At 47.1% G+C, this 16,741-nt stretch overlaps 1 protein-coding gene across 6 annotated transcripts in view; it reads left to right on the top strand.

The window, feature by feature from the left end:
* Positions 1–10,447, top strand: part of HS3ST1 (heparan sulfate-glucosamine 3-sulfotransferase 1) — a 36,681-nt gene extending 26,234 nt beyond the window's left edge. For all 6 annotated transcript variants that reach the window (XM_005897021.2, XM_070372701.1, XM_070372703.1 and 3 more), the window contains one exon: positions 8,655–10,447. In XM_005897021.2, the coding sequence (XP_005897083.1) occupies positions 8,766–9,704 (939 nt within the window). In that variant the 5' untranslated portion in view covers positions 8,655–8,765 and the 3' untranslated portion in view covers positions 9,705–10,447. The remainder of the gene's footprint in view (positions 1–8,654) is intronic.
* The last annotated feature ends 6,294 nt before the right edge of the window (positions 10,448–16,741 follow it).

The following is a 16,741-nucleotide window of genomic DNA, read 5'->3' as shown; positions in this document are numbered from 1 at the left end:
TGAGTCGGTGATGCCCTCCAACCATCTCACCCTCTGTCGCCCCCTTCTCCTGCTTTCAATCCTTCCCAGCATCAGTATCTTTTCCAGGGAATCGGCTCTTCGCATCAGGTGGCCAAAGTACTGGAGTTTCAGCTTCAACATCCGTCCTTCCAATGAATATTCAGGGTTGATTTCCTTTAGGATTGACTGGTTTGATCTCCTTGCAGTCCAGGGGACTCTCAAGAAACTTCTCCAGCACCACAGTTCAAAAGCATCAACTCTTCGGCACTCAGACTTCTTTATTTGAGAAGGTCTTTTAACCTTACTCAGCTGAGCCACAAGGGAAGCCCAAGAATATTGGAGTAGGTAGCCTATCCTTTCTCCAGCCTTCTCCAGTGATCTTCCTTACCTAGGGATCGAAACGTGGTCTCCTGCATTGCAGGCAGATTCTTTACCAACTGAGCTATCAGGGATAAAGAATCTGCCTGCAGTGCGGGAGACCTGGGTTTGATCCCTGGGTTGGGAAGATCCCCTGGAGAAGGGAAAGGCTACCCACTCCAGTATTTCGGCCCAGAGAATTCCATGGACTGTGTAGTCCGTGGCATCGCAAAGAGTCGGACACAACTGAGCAACTTTCACTTTCACTTTAACCTTAATAGCATGTTTCTGTGTCTGCCTTGGGGAGAAAGGCAGGCCATTAGCATTCGTAGTATGCCCTGTAAATGCCAGACATCGCCCTGTCTCTTTGGCATGGGTAATCTATCGGAATCATGATAGCATCCCTATGAAGTAGATTTTAGCCCGTTTTGCAGAATGGCACACTGAGGCCCAAAGAGATGAGAAGCTAACCTGAGCTCAGCTAGCTATAAGAATTCTAGCCTGGGTCTGTCCAGTTGCTTTTCTATTACCACTCACTGCCCTTTTATTGCTTACAAATATATAAGATAAAAGGAGAATAGCCACCCCCTTGATACTGTTACAAGTATTTGGAGGGATAATTTCTACATGAGGGCTTACTGCCTGACACGCGGTGGGCACTCAGGGAGAGAGTAATTGCTTCCTTTCCAACCCTTCTGTCAAATCCCTTGGATGACTTTGGTCCCCCAGATAACCATCCTTGTCATCCAAGACCATCTTTTTCTGAGGGGCGAAAAGGTTTTCCTGCAGACAGAAGGACCACAAGCACCGCTGTGCTTGATGTACTGAATGTCCCTCCTGTGAAATATTCTAGTTCTTTAATTTTATCCATGAACATGTTCTAGTGATGGAGCTGAGAGCAGATGTGTTGTAGTGGTTACATTTGAAATCTCGGTCATAATGTGAATTTTGTGGTAAGACTTAAGAAGAAAATTAAAATATTTTTGAAGGGTTATCTCACTAGTTCCCATCCTTTTTTAATGAAAATGCATTCTAGGCTCTCAGGTGATTTTGTCCATCCTCCAGGAGAAATTTTGAGCCCCCTTCTCAACATCTGGTTCCTATTTGATCCTCTAGGGAGGAAAGCTTGCTACTTTTTGCCACTGTCTTTTTCATAAATGGCAAATGGTTAAGTTTCTCTTTCTGCTGAATGAAAAGCCTCTGTCAGTGCCTTCCGTCATTTGCCTGACTTGCCGCTACATCCAATGTGTTCATTCAGCAAACAGCATCTCTAGCACCCACTGGGTACCAGCAATCACACCAGCCCCCGAGGATGCAGCGGCGGGAGGTAGGATGCTGATAAGGAAGCTCTGAATTGACTTTGTTGGGTGGAGAGGCAGGCAGTAAACAAGCAAACATAATTTTGGATAGTATATCAGGAATATAAAACAAGATGATGGGAAAGAAAGTGATTAAAGGCGAGAGGTTGAGCTCATGTTGCCGAGGAAAGCCAGCGTTTGAAATAAAATCCGTGACGGGACAGCCAGCCTCAGGAAGCATGTTGGGGGATGGAGCATCCTGGAAAGACGGAGCAGAGAAGGCCAAGGCACAGAGCTGGTGTGAGCTTGGTACCATCAAATGAACTGGAAGGCCCGAGCTTGTCTTAAAAGGGCAGTGAGGTGGGAGGGGCAGACAGATCCTATTCTAGGTTCATTCCTGACCCGAAAAGGATTTGCATTTAACTTGTATTTTTTTCACCTCAAAGCATGTGGCTTCCCAGTTCCCCGACCCCATGCCTCCTTCAGTGAAAGCTAAGAGTCTTAACCACTGGACCACCGGGGAAGTTCCCTTGGATTTAATTTTTAATGCAGGGGAATCTCCACCTGGAAAATTCTGTGTCCTTTCCCATGGGTCCCCCGTGCCTGGTGTGTGGTCAGCATCTTCATGTGGAATCCAAGGAAGCCTAGTGCTGCTGATGGGAAAGACTCTTGGCTTCAGAATTTTTGAAACTCAGGGCTTCGTTTACACTGCAAGATGAAGCAAGCAGCCTGCCTGGTAAAAGGGAGTGAACAGAGAGTGAGTTAGATCTCTTTCAACAGGGAAGGATGGGACTTCTCAGGTGATGCTAGTGGTAAAAGAGCCCACCCTCCAATGCAGGTAAACAGAAGAGACGAGGGTTCGATCCCTGGGTCGGGAGATCCCCTCAAGTAGGAAATGGCAACCCACTCTGGTATTCTTGCCTGGAGAATCCCATGGACAGAGGAGCCTGGTGGGCTACAGTCCTTAGGGATGCAAAGAGATGGACATGACTGAAGAAACCACTCCGTTTCTCTGAGCCTCACTTTCTTGTGACAGGATCAGTTCCGTCCAGCACGCAGTGTGCGTCACACGGGTCCTGTGTGTAAAGTGGCTAGCCTAGTGTCTGCTCAGTAGCAAGTGCTCCGGATGACTGCTGCCAACATTGCTTTTTGGAGGAATGTAGACTGGCCTCCAGGTGCTGTTGAACAGTCTTTGTGCTGATGCCAGCTCAGGCTCCAGACTTCCAGAAGATTCCCTTTGATAGTACCTAGTTTACTTCTGAAGAGAGAATACTCCATTTATTTTTGTGCTGCTTGCAATTTCAAACTTTCCTTCCTGGTTCTTTTCCTGTTTGAGATGCTCCTGATTTGTGAGTGGGGTCAAGGATCTTACTTTTGAAGAAAGCAGGTTCCACAATTAACGAGCTTTCAGAGTAAGAATTGCAACATTGCTCAGTGCTGTGGATCTCTGTGGATCTCTGCTGTGGATCGCTGTCCACTCCAGTTGTCAGAAACCACATGTGGCCTTGGGCCCCAGAATCACCTCAGATGGTGATTTCAGCCACGGAATTAAAGGACGCTTGCCCCTTGGAAGTAGAGCTATGACAAACCTAAACACCATATTAAAAAGCAAGCCTGGCTTTGCAAAGGGGTTGCAAAGACTCAGACGTGACTTAGTGACTGGACAACAGCAACAAGAAGCAGCCTTGAGATGTCCTACAAATGTATACACACTGGCTTTTGAAGACTTAAGACAAAAACTGCAAAAAATCTCCTTCATTTTGTGTTGAAGTAATAATGTTTTGGATAGGGTTACAGAAAATATTCTGTTTTTAAAACAGGGCTTCTGGAAAATGTACAAATGCATATGTGGGTCATTTTAACATCTATAATAAAAGTAACAATGAGATATGATCCATCTTAGGGCAAGCTGTGACAAAGTGTTGGAGACATAAATGAGCAGTGGTTACTGTCAGCTTTGAGAGGGTTGCTCTTACCTTTCGGAGAAGGCAGTAGCACCCCACTCCAGTACTCTTAACTGGAGAATCCCATGGTTGGAGGAGCCTGGTAAGCTGCAGTCCATGGGGTCGCTAAGAGTCTCACAGGACTGAGCGACTTCACTTTCACTCTTCACTTTCATGCATTGGAGAAGGAAATGGCAACCCACTCCAGTGTTCTTGCCTGGAGAATCCCAGGGATGGGGGAGCCTGGTGGGCTGCCGTCTGTGGGGTCACACAGAGTTGCACATGACTGAAGTGACTTAGCAGCAGCAGCAGCAGCAGCAGCAGCTCTTACCTTCCTGAGCAGCTCTTAATGACCTATGATGATTTGAGGTTTTCTGAATATCTTGTAAAACAGTGTGTTACACTTTTACTTACATAACTCCTTTGGGGAAGGCAGTGTGGTTGGAAGAGTGGAGGGGAGAAGGTATTGGTGAAAGTAGGGAATACCAGATCACCTTTCCTGCCTCCTGGGAAACCTGTACGCTGGTCAAGAATCAACAGTTAGAACCAGACATGGAACAGCAGACGGGTTCCAAATTGGGAAAGGAATAGATCAAGGCTGTATGTTGTCACCCTGCTTATTTAGCTTATATGCAGAGAACATCATGTGAAATGCCAGGCTGGATGAAGCACAAGCTGGAATCAAGATTGCCAGGAGAAATATCAATAACCACAGATAAGCAGATGATACTGCCCTTATGGCAGAAAACGAAGAGGAACTAAAGAGCCTCTTGATGAAAGTGAAAGAGGAGAGTGAAAAATTTGGCTTAAAACTCAACATTCGTAAAACTAAGATCATGGCATCCACCCATCACTTCATGGCAAATAGATGGGGAAACAATGGAAACAGTGTCAGACTTTATTTTCTTGGGCTCCAAAATCACTGCAGATGGTGACTGCAGGCATGAAATTAAAAGATGCTTGCTCCTTGGAAGAAAAGCTATGACCAAACCAGACAGAATATTAAAAAACAGAGACATCACTTTGCCATCAAAGTTCCATCTAGTCAAAGCTATGGTTTTTCCACTAGTCATTTATGGATATGAGAGTTGGACTATAAAGAAAGCTGAGCGCCAAAGAATTGATGCTTTTGAACTGTGGTGTTGGAGAAGACTCTTGAGAGTCCCTTGGACTGCAAGGAGATCCAACCAGTCAATCCTAAAGGAAATCAGTCCTGAATATTCCTTGGAAGGCCTGATGCTGAAGCTGAAGCTCAATTATTTTGGCCACCTGATGCAAAGAGCCAACTCATTAGAAAAGACCCTGATGCTGGGAAAGATTGAAGGCAGGAGGAAAAGGGGATGGCAAAGGATGAGATGTTTGGATGGCATCAGAGACCCAATGGACATGAATGTGAACAAGCGCTGGGAGATAGTGAAGGACAGGGAAGCCTGGAGTGCTGCAGTCCATGGGCTTGTAAAGAGTTGGACACAATTAAGCGACTGAATAGCAACAAGGAGTTTTTAAACTACATACTAGTCTTTTGGTTGTTTTGGAGGGGGAGTTGTTTCAGAGTGGTGGTGTTTTTGTTTTGTTTTTGTAAAAGACAAATTATATTTAGTTTCTTCTCAGGAATTCCCTGGTGGTTTCGTGGTTAATTCTTCAGGCTCTCACTGCTGAGGGCCCAGATTTAATCCCCAGTAGGGGAACTAAGATCCCACAAGCCTCATGGTTCAACCAGAAAAAAAAAAAATAAAAGTTTCTTCTTTTTGCTGTCTGCTGGTAACTCCCCTTTAGGAAAGTGATCTCAGATGCTCCCTGTGCTAATCCGCATGCCTCATAATAAAGTGAAAAGAGCATGGATAGTCAAAGGGTGTGGATCTCAGGTCTGGCCTCTGGCTCTGTTCCTTCGGTGTCCCAGGATCGGGCTGTTTTCTGGGATGTGAGGCTGTGAGATGGGGAGAGTGTGGCTGCTCAGTGTGGAAGAGCTGCTCTCTCCCTCACTTCACCCACGTGACACCCTGCACATGCACACACATCTACACACATGTACACATAGATGTGCAGACACACAAGCACACGCGTGCACCTGCTCACATACCCTAAACGTGTGAAAGGCAAGCACAACTGGTCCCTTTGGCTGACCCACACAAGCAGTGGAAAAGGAAATAGAATTTCACTGAGTCATGCTAAAACATGCATTTGACTAAAGCAAATGGCCCATTAAATTGAGCTCATCCAATCAGTAAGACCAACCTTGAACCCCATCTTGTTTGGCCAGCTCTCTGAAACGTTTTTTTTTTTTTTTTTTTCCCTAAATAAGCATGTGGTGATTTTGCAGTTTCCTTTTCCAGTGTTCTATGATTTTCAACTTCTTAATTGTTTGGTCTTGAATATACATTTTTCAAAGTGGTTAATACAATTGATATCTGAAGGATATCAAATCAATTTGATCATAAACAGGGAAGCCCTGTATATTGTTCTTCATTACACATTCAAGACAAATTTTAGTACTTCTCTAGTGGATCAGCCAGTAAAGAATCTGCCTGCAGTGCAGGAAGTCTGGGTTCAATCCCTGGGTCGGGAGGATCCCCTGGAGAAGGGAATGGCAACCCACTCCAGAAGTCTTGCCTGGGAAATCCCATGGACAGTGGAGCCTGGCGGGCTATGTAGTTCATGGGGTCAAAAGAGTCAAACACAACTAGCAACTATACCTCTACCACCAGACAAGTTTTAAACTATTAAAGTGAATTTTAAACCTGGCATAATGAAGATGATGGGCCTTCTTGATGGAAAATGTGTTTTCTGGCTTTGTAAGTCCTACAGTCCCCAAACTGGGCCTGTCTCCAACTCTCCCTAAGCTGTGTTTAGACAGAGATTATTTAAAACAGAGCTTCCAATCGCCTCTTTCCTGGAGAGGGTCAAACACGGATTGCTGCTTATCAGCCCCGTAAAAACATCAACCGTGGCTCATGTGTCTTGGGGGCCCATACGCTGCAGCTCAGCAGTGCCTGTGCTCCTTAGGGACTTTAACGCCCAAATGTGATAAATCTCAGAGAGTTAAAGGAGGAGAAGGCATAAAGCAGGCAGTTCATGGAAAGAGCCCTGCGTTTAGAGCTTTAAATTTAGACCGTGAATCTTGAAATGGAATAAATTTTTGTGTCCCTGGGCAAGACCCTCATCTATAACTGTCCTGCATTTCTACTTTCCACTGCCGTGTTGGGGTGACATTCCACTGAGCAGACTGCAAGACTCGCTCTTTATAAACAGTTAACCTTTGCTTGTGTGAAAGTTTTTTGTTCCTTCCAGTAACCTCACCTGTTCATCCCTCCAGGCCCACTGCACACACTTGCTCTACTAGGAAGACATCCCTAATTGTTTCAGGCAAAATGAAGGAACGCAGGTCCTCAAAGTACCTGAACTGTGATCATAACGGATACCATACTGATGCTTGCAGTCAGGTTGTGTCGGTTAACTTTTGCCAAATTTGTACTGCAATACAAACCAGCCCAAAACTCAACAGCTTAAAACCACAAGCATGCATTCTCACACACGAGGGAAATGGCTAGGCTGCACACATGGGGTGGCTCTATGCCAAGTGCGGTTTGTCTTTCTCCTGGGACCTGGGCACATTTTTTTTGTTGTTGTTCATCACAATGGTGTAAGGACTGAGGACATGTGAAAACACACTCCTCTTAAGGCCTCTGCTGGGCACTGGCACACTGTCGTTTCTGCCCACGTTGTTGTGCATTCACTAAGTCGTGTCCAACGCTTTGCAATGCCATGGACTGTAGCACACCAGCCTCCTTTCTCTTCCACTATCTCCCTGAGTTTGCTCAAACTCATGTTCATTGAGTCAGTGATGCTATCTAACCATCTCATCCTCTGCAGCCCCCTTCTCCTTCAGCCCTCAGTCTTTCCCAACATTGGGGTCTTTTCCAGTGAGTGAGCTCTTTGCATCCAGGGCCAAAGTATTGGAGCTTCAGTTTCAGCATCAGTCCTTCCGATGAATATTCAGGGTTGATTTCCTTTAGGTTTGACTGGTTTGGGCTGAGTTCCAAGGAATTGATGCTTTTGGATTGTGGTGCTGGAGAAGACTCTGGAGAGTCCTTTGGACTGCAAGGAGCTCAGACCAGTCAATCTGCCCACGTGCCACTGGCCAAATCTTAAAATCACTGGGAAGTATGTTCCCCTCTGCACTGAGGCCACAGCAAGAACTGGATCCAGGAACAAGTGAACAACAGGAACTAACCGTTCCATTTTTCAAACAAGTTCGCCGGTCCTATTAAATCAGAAGCCCCTCATGGGTAGGGGAGCAGAAACCATGGCTGCTTCGCTGTCTCTTGCCCCTCTGCCTGGGGCTCGAAGCTAGTTGCTATTCACTGATGTTTCCTGAGGTCCAACAGACCTTCCCAATCTTTTTCCTTTGTAGCAAAGTTTGGCAAAATAGGACTACAGGCCAAATCTGGCCTGGTTTTTGTGTCAATAAAGCACTAAACATATAAATATTGGGGGGAAAAAAAGTAAAAGAATAATAATTTTTAATGATCCATGAAAATGATACGGAATTCAAATGTCAGTGCCCATAAATAAGACTTTATTGGAACACAACTACACCCAAGTCTCTGTGCATTGACTGTGGACACTTAAGAGAAAATCAACATAGCTGAAAGAGTTCCCATGGAGACTATATGTCCCCCAAAGCCTAACCATTTACTCTCTTGCCTGGTGCAGAAACTGTTTGACACCCTTGCTTGATAGGATAAGTGAAAGTGAAAGTCACTCAGCCATGTCACACTCTTTGCTACCCGACCCTGTGGACTCCTCTGCCAGGCTCCTCTGCCCATGGGATTCACCAGGCAACAATACTGGAGCGGGTTGCCATTTCCTTCTCCAAGGGATCTTCCCCATCCAGGGATCAAACCTGGGTCTCCAGCATTGCATGCAGATTTTTTACCATCTAATAAAGAAACAGAAAACCCCGAGGAGCTGAATGTCTTGCCAAAGATGACAGAGTTGTCAGCTTGATTAAGCCAAGTATTTACGTGGGGTTAATATTTTCCCCTTTGTTTCCTAGTAATCAGAAGCCTGCAATACCCATGTGTCACTGATCTGGAGACGACCCCCCGCGGGCAGCACTTCATGACCCAGCGGCGCCCGGCCCAGTGAAGCCACCGTGGTGTCCGGCATGGCCCCGCTGCTCCTGGGCGCGGTGATGCTGGTGGCCCAGCTCCAGCTAGTGCCTTCCCGCCCCGCGGTGGTGCCAGGGGACGAGCCGGGCCTGCCGGAGCTGGTGCGGAAAGCGGCAGCCCTCCAGGAGGAGATCTCCGACGGCGCAGCCCCCAATGGCTCCGCCCAGCAGCTGCCGCAGACCATCATCATCGGAGTGCGCAAGGGCGGTACCCGCGCACTGTTGGAGATGCTCAGCCTGCATCCGGACGTGGCGGCCGCCGAGAACGAGGTGCACTTCTTCGACTGGGAGGAGCACTACAGCCAAGGCCTGGGCTGGTACCTCAGCCAGATGCCCTTCTCCGCCCCACACCAGCTCACGGTGGAAAAGACCCCTGCGTACTTCACGTCGCCCAAAGTGCCTGAGCGCGTCCACGGCATGAACCCGGCCATCCGGCTGCTGCTTATCCTGCGGGACCCGTCGGAGCGCGTGCTATCCGACTACACGCAAGTGTTCTACAACCACGTGCAGAAGCGCAAGCCCTACCCGTCCATCGAGGAGTTCCTGGTGCGCGACGGCCGCCTCAACGTGGACTACAAGGCTCTCAACCGCAGCCTGTACCACCTGCACATGCAGAACTGGCTGCGTTTCTTCCCGCTGCGCCGCATCCACATCGTGGACGGCGACCGCCTCATCAGGGACCCCTTCCCCGAGATCCAGAAGGTGGAGCGGTTCCTGAGGCTGTCGCCGCAGATCAACGCCTCCAACTTCTACTTTAACAAAACCAAGGGCTTCTACTGCCTGAGGGACAGCGGCCGGGACCGCTGCTTACACGAGTCCAAAGGCCGGGCGCACCCCCAAGTGGACCCCAGACTCCTCAATAAACTGCACGAATATTTTCATGAGCCAAATAAGAAATTCTTTGAGCTTGTCGGCAGAACATTTGACTGGCACTGATTTTTTTTTTTTTTTTTTCCGATAAGCTAGGCTCGGAACCTTTCCTATTGTAAGTTCTGGTGTACATCTAGGGTGGGGGAAAGAATTTTAAAAGGGCATTTAAGTATAATTTATTTGTAAGATCCATAAATTACTTCTGTACAGTATTAGATTCACAATTGCCATATATACTAGTTATATTTTTCTACTTGTTAAATCGAGGGCATTTTGTATTGTTTTTCATGGTTGTTAACATGTGTAATATGTCTCTATATGAAGGAACTAAAATATTTAACTGCAAAAAAAAAAAGAAAGAAATTCTGGAGATGCAGTCTTTTTTGAATATAATTAACTTGCCCCCAACTCCAAATAGCTGTGTGTGTTCATTCATCGCGTATATTTCTTTGTTATGCTTTAAAAAAAATGTTTTTCATAGTTATTACCTTCCTCTCCCCTTCTCTCCTGTCTTCATTGTCGTTTAAATTTTTAATGTCTCCCTGAGGTCATCAGATTTATTTTTTACTTGCATTGTGAGACTTATCTTCATTGAGATGCCTGTTATTCTTGGAGGTGACAGTTTCACCCATTTCCAGCTTTAGCAGGTCCCTGAGTGTGGATTCTAACTCCACGTAAACTCCAAGAGGACAAAGCAATTAAGCTGGAGAAGTTAGTTGCTAACCAGCAAGAGACTTGCTTCAAAGAGTGCTTACACTTCCTTCTGATTGCAGCAATAGATGAAACAACAATAAAGGAAATTAAACCTGGCTTTCAGAATGATCTTGGGGCTGTGTACTTTGCCCCAGGTGGCAGTGGGTCTCCAGAAAGTCACTTAGAATAGAAAAGAGGAATTGCAGAATCTTTGCATGTCCCCATCTGTGAAAAGCTGACTAAAGGGATAACCGTTTGCTTGGGCTGCTGCTGCTGCTAAGTCACTTCAGTCGTATCCGACTCTGTGTGACCCCACAGACGGCAGCCCACCAGGCTCCCCCATCCCTGGGATTCTCCAGGCAAGAACACTGGAGTGGGTTGCCATTTCCTTCTCCAATGCGTGAAAGTGAAAAGTGAAAGTGAAGTCACTCAGTCGTGTCCGACCCTCAGCGACCCCATGGACTGCAGCCTTCCAGACTCCTCCATCCATGGGATTTTCCAGGCAAGAGTACTGGAGTGGGGTGCCATTGCCTTCTCCGAGTCTATTAATCTCTTTCCTGAAAGATCAATATGCACTTATAGACATATATTCCATATGCTTTGAGATCTGGGTGTGTGCATGTTTAAAACATCAGCTCCAAATTTGGAGTCCTGAATGTGAAAAGAAATTTAAATTCCCAAGGGTTGAAATTGAAAAGAGAAAAAAGTTCAAAGCAGTGGCGGATATAGGTTTGGAACCCCTTGCACCTGCCTCAGAGACGAGGGGCCCAATTTCAGTTTCACTTCTGCCCTGAACAACTGGGTTGTTAGGAATGATCAGATAAGCCCCTCTGAGCCTCAGTTTTCTCCTGCATTCTTCGTTCAGTCAGCCTCATACAGAATTAAATAAATCAGATTTTTTTTTCTTATTATGAATACAAATATGTTCGTTACGGTAAAACAAAAAATTACAAGGACACAAATGCGTCTCCTGACATAGTTCTTACTTAAGGCAGAGGACTGAAATAGACATTTTGTAGAGGAACTCATTGAGATTTCCCTCAAGCAACCCCAGGAAGGAGGAATTATTCTGGTAAGTTCACAGTGGAAGAAACAGGCACAGTGAAGATAAGGAACTCACCCAAGTTCACGTTGACTATAAAACAGAGCTCAGAGTCCACTTAGAGTCAAAGCCCAAGGGTTTTTTATTTTATTTTATTTTTTTGGTTTTTTTCTCTACCCATTTTCCCCCTAAATGCAAATGGAAAGACCTAGAGACAGTTCTTCCTGACATATTCCTTTTCTGGTGCCAAATGTCTTCCATCCCAAGAGGTGAGCCTGAGCCAGAGGGAAAGAGCAAGAAGGAGCCTGAGGTTTTCTCAGCCGTGCTATCAGGAAAGTGAGTCACCTTAGTTATGCTTCACCAGTCTGGCTGGACCTTAGCATGGACTGCGTCCCACCCTGGGCCCTGCACAGACAACAGAAAATGCCTTCTCTGCACCTTCATTCGGAGAAGGCAATGGCACCCCACTCCAGTACTCTTGCCTGGAAAATCCCATGGACGGAGGAGCCTGTTAGGCTGCAGTCCATGGGGTCGCTAAGAGTCGGACATGACTGAGCGACTTCACTTTCACTTTTCACTTCCATGCATTGGAGAAGGAAATGGCAACCCACTCCATGTTCTTGCCTGGAGAATCCCAGGGACGGGGAAGCCTGGTGGGCTGCCATCTATGGGGTCGCACAGAGTCGGACACGACTGAAGTGACTTAGCAGCAGCAGCAGCACCTTCATTAAGTGAAAGTGAAGTCGCTCAGTCGTGTCCGACTCTTTGTGACTCCATGCCTACCAGGCTCCTCCATCCATGGGATTTTCCAGGCAAGAATACTGGAGTGGGTTGCCATTTCCTTCTCCAGGAAATCTTCCCAACCCAGGGATTGAACCCCGGTCTCCCGCATTGTAGGAAAATCCTTTACCGTCTGAGCCACACGGGAAGTCAAGGTTGTCATTAAAAAAAACCAGCTCCCCAGAGGGTGTGGCAGAAATAGAGTGGGCTTCCTGTTGACATGGTACTTTACCATCTGCAGAGTGTTTCCCTTTATAGTGCACCACTGGATCTTACTTCTATTATACCCACTGTAATAGATGAAGGCTGAAAAAATGAGAGACAAAGATGAAATCAAGTTATCAAGGTTGCCCAGGAATTGGGTGACTAAGGGGAGACTCTGATATGTGTTTTCTGACTCCAAAGAGGATGGTTTTTGCAAAATACCTAAGCATGCCAGCACCCTCGGGATGGTGTACTTGAAGCTTGTGCTGTTGGGGCAAGAAGGTGGTGGGTAGGGATGAAGGAGGGAGGGACCAAGCACTGGAGACATGATTTAACTTTTGTGGCTGACACAGCTGATGCTAGGGGATGACTCAATTTAAGATGATCAATGGGTATAAATTCAATAATTGTTGGTTTGGAGGTGTGCTTATATGCTCAGGTACATCTGATTCTTTGCAACCTCATGGACTACAGCCCCCCTGGCTTCTCTGTGCATGGGATTTTCCAGGCAAGAACACTGGAGTAAGTTGCCATTTTCTGCTCCAGGGGATTTTCCCAACCCAGGGATCGAACCCATATCTCTGGCATCTCCTGAATTGGTAGGTGGATTCTTCCCCACTGAGCCACCTGGGAAGCCCAATGGGGGTGTTGTTGACTAAAAATGCTGTCATGGAGGTCTACCACAGGCAAGGGTCAGGGGCCCTGGTAGCTATTTCTATTCACCTGTTTTTGGTACCCCCTGAGCCAGCCATTTGGAAGGGATAAGCAGTATGAGGCCGTTGCTCCAGACCTGTTCCAGGCCCTTGGCTCTCATCTGAGCACGGTCAGATTCAGAGGGGTCCTGCCGTAGACCAGGGTGGGCCTACTCAGAGGCCCAAATGCAGTGACTCAGGAGTCAGATGGACACCTGATCCGTCTCCAAACGCCTCACAGGAAGTCTATTAACAGAGAAAAGCCTGGGGAGTGAGGTTGCTGCCTGGATTGGTCTAGGCTCAGGGCCAGCCTGGGTGATGACCTCCTCGCAGGGCGACGGAGAACAGCTGAGCAGGGTCTCAGCTATTGTGTTCCGGATATTTGGAATATTCACTTCACTTGATGCTTCTGAGGCATCAGACAGCCCCCTCCCATCCTCCAGGAATCAGATAGTGCTGAAACCCTGATAACACTATTTTGGTTATCAGCTCACAGCCTGGAAATTTGCTATTTTAGCAAAACTGCTGGTGTGCCTCTGAGCAGAGTGCCTTGCTCTTTCTATCTTGGGAGACAGTACACAGCAGAAAGGACATGTGGGGCAGAAGAGGCCAGTGTTCAGAGTGCCTGCTACCGCAGAGGTAGAGTCAGAGATCACTGCTGAGAGTTTGAGTATTCATTACAATTGTGTTCTTCTTTTGAGACCCTACTACGTGCTTAGCATGGCACTAAGCTCTCAGGAGAATGAAAATGTTAATCCAGGAATAAATAGTCATTAACTGTTCTGTGTTTAAAATAAAAACAACAAAAGCATAGAAGCACTAGGAAGGCTATTCTGTGTTTAAATTAAAAAAAGGAAAGCCGGCAGCTTAAACTGTACAGATTAGCCAGTGTAGTGTGCTTAGGGCCTTCAATAAGGATTCAAGAATATCCCTGAGAGAAGTCAGTTAGCCCCAGGATAGAGTGGACTAACTGAGGCATAAGACACGGACCTGCCCCATTGTTTTAAAAGAAAATAAGTAGAGGAAGCTTCCCTGGTGGTCCAGAGGCTAAGTCTCTGCATCCCCCAAGCAGGGGGCCCCCTGGTCGAGTAACTGGATCCCACAAACCACAATTAAGAGGTTGCATGCTGCAGTCAGGAATTTGCCTTCCTCAGCCGGGGGTTCACATGCTGTGACTGGGGATCCCACATGCCACAACTGGGACCTGGAGCAACCAGATAAATATATATAAATATTTTTAAATGATAATAATAAAGAGAGGAATACTATTCCGGCTATAGGGATGGTGGTCTCAGAGATGGGGAATGTTGGCATCGAGGATCATATACAGTGAGAGATGACAGAGGTATCATTTAACCACACCATTGCTCAGAGTAGGAAGAAATGGGAAGGGTGGCGTGGCAAAGCTGTGACCCAGATCGCTTATCCTGTGGGCCACAGGACCCTGTCCTTACTGCAGGAAGGCTTCTTGGGGGAATTGCCATAGAGCTGGAGCGCAGGAGGCAATGGAGGTAACCAGAGCAGGGCATTCTGGACAAGAGCAGGTTAAGGAATCAAGGCAGTGGGGGTGTGGAGGCGGAGGAAGTAGAGATGCAAGCGGGAGAAGGTCTCCTGGGCATGGGATTGGGTTCAGCACACTGGGAGCTCACTCTGTGGCCTTGACATCTGCTTCCCAAGTGGCGGAAGCTGGCTTAGTAGGCATCCATGCGTCTCTCTCTCTCCTGTGCAGGTGTATATCTGTCAGATAAAAATAACTACCATTTTTGCATACCTGCTATGTGCTTGGTATTTTAAATATGTTGTTTTTAACCCATGTGGTAACTCTGAGAAGTAGGAAATGACATAGCCCTAATTTTACAGGGGAGGAAATGCAAACTCAGAGGCTAAAGGGCCTGACCACGATGCCAGAGCCACTGATGGCTACAACTGGAATTTAGCCTCTAGTGTCCACGCCCTGCTACTAAAAGTCTATGCAACTGTGAGTCAGCAGAGGAAGAAGTAAAGCATATGCCTCGGGCTCCTCCATCCATGGGATATTCCAGGCAAGAATACTGGAGGGGGTGGCCATTTCCTTCTCCAGGGGATCTTCCTGCCCCAGGGACTGAACCAGGCCTCCTACATTGACAGGCAGATTCTTTACCACTGAGCCACCAGAGAAGCTCCTAAAAACATAAGAGGCATCCAGAATCTCAGGAGGCACTCTCTAGTGCTATTGGATCATCTTCAAGCCAAGAGTCGCTGAATCCTGATACAAAAGGGATGTGATAAATCAGGTTCCTTACCAGTAGATGTTCATTTAGAAAGTCTGAGCTTGAGCTAAAGACCAGAACAGCACAAAGGCGCTCTCTAAATGGCAAGCAAGGGATGAGGACCAAGATGCTGAGATGCTTGACTGAGGTGTTTAACTGAAATATTTTGGTGGAAGGAATGACCCTGACTCTTCCGTTCACCCTGAAATCAAGATCCTCACTCCACTTTCCTCAAATTTCCAAGTTAGGTGACCTGAGAGAAAAAGCAAGGAGAGCTAGGAGACCTGAATCAATCTGAATCCCAATTCCACCAGGTATTAGGTTCAAATTCCCAGAAACTCAATTTTTTTTTTTTCTGAATATAAATGGACTGACATTTACTTAACTCTATTTTGGGGAGCATTCAGTAAGATAAAGTAAAACCTGTTAACTTTGTGGGTATTTGGTTTAGTGGTTAAAAGCATTGAGAACTTTGGGAAGTAGATCAAGACTGGTTTTGAAACAGGAGGCCCCAAGGCCCTGGTTTCCCACAATTTCCCAGCTTCAGGACCATGGCTTTTGCAGTTGGTGTCCAGTCTGGACTCCATTCATCAGAAAAACACTCTGATTCCCCATCGCCCATTCCCCACCCCCATCTGGCTGCTGAAAGCTCACCCTGTGTACTATGTTCTGGGGCATTTCTCTTAATTGTCGGTTTCTGCTGTCCCTGGAGGTGCCTGGGAAGTAATGCCCACACTTCTTCTCTACTCTCCATGGGGTTGCCTGTGACTAATGATTGACTGATGTGGCATGAGGCATAGGATCACGGGGAAGCATCCCAGCCTCCTGGTCTCTGGGCAGGACAACCTCTATGGTACAACTCACATTCCAGAATTCGTGGGATCAAGTGGAGGCTAGACTTCTCCTGAGGGCTTCCCAGGTGGCACTAGTGGTAAAGACATGCCTGCCAATGCAGGAGACGCAAGAGGCATGGGTTCGATCCCTGGGCCCAGAAGATCCTACTGGAGTTGGGCATGGCAACCCACTCCAGTATTCTTGCCTGGGGAATCCCATGGACAGAGGAGCCTGGAGGGCTACAGTCCATAGGGTTGCACAGAGTCGGATACGACTGAAACGCCTTAGCACACGTGCGTGCACACAGACTTCTCCTGAAGCCACACTTCTGCCTAGTTTCCTCTCCTGTTTTATTCTGTGTCCCTGATTATCTATTTCTTCCACAATCCCATTCCTAGTAAATGACTTGCCCAAGAATACAGGTGGAGAAGGAAATGGCAACCCAGTCCAGTGTTCTTGCCTGGAGAATCCCAGGGACGGAGGAGCCTGGCAGGCTGCCGTCTAGGCGGTCGCACAGGGTCGGACACGACTGAAGTGACTTAGCAGCAGCAGCATCAAGAATACAGGACTCCCCATCTCGGGCTTTGCTTCTAGAGCATCCACTCTAAG

Source organism: Bos mutus, chromosome 6 (genome assembly GCF_027580195.1).
Source record: "Bos mutus isolate GX-2022 chromosome 6, NWIPB_WYAK_1.1, whole genome shotgun sequence".
Classification (NCBI taxonomy): Eukaryota; Metazoa; Chordata; class Mammalia; order Artiodactyla; family Bovidae; genus Bos; species Bos mutus.
This window is presented reverse-complemented; position numbering and strand designations above follow the sequence as displayed.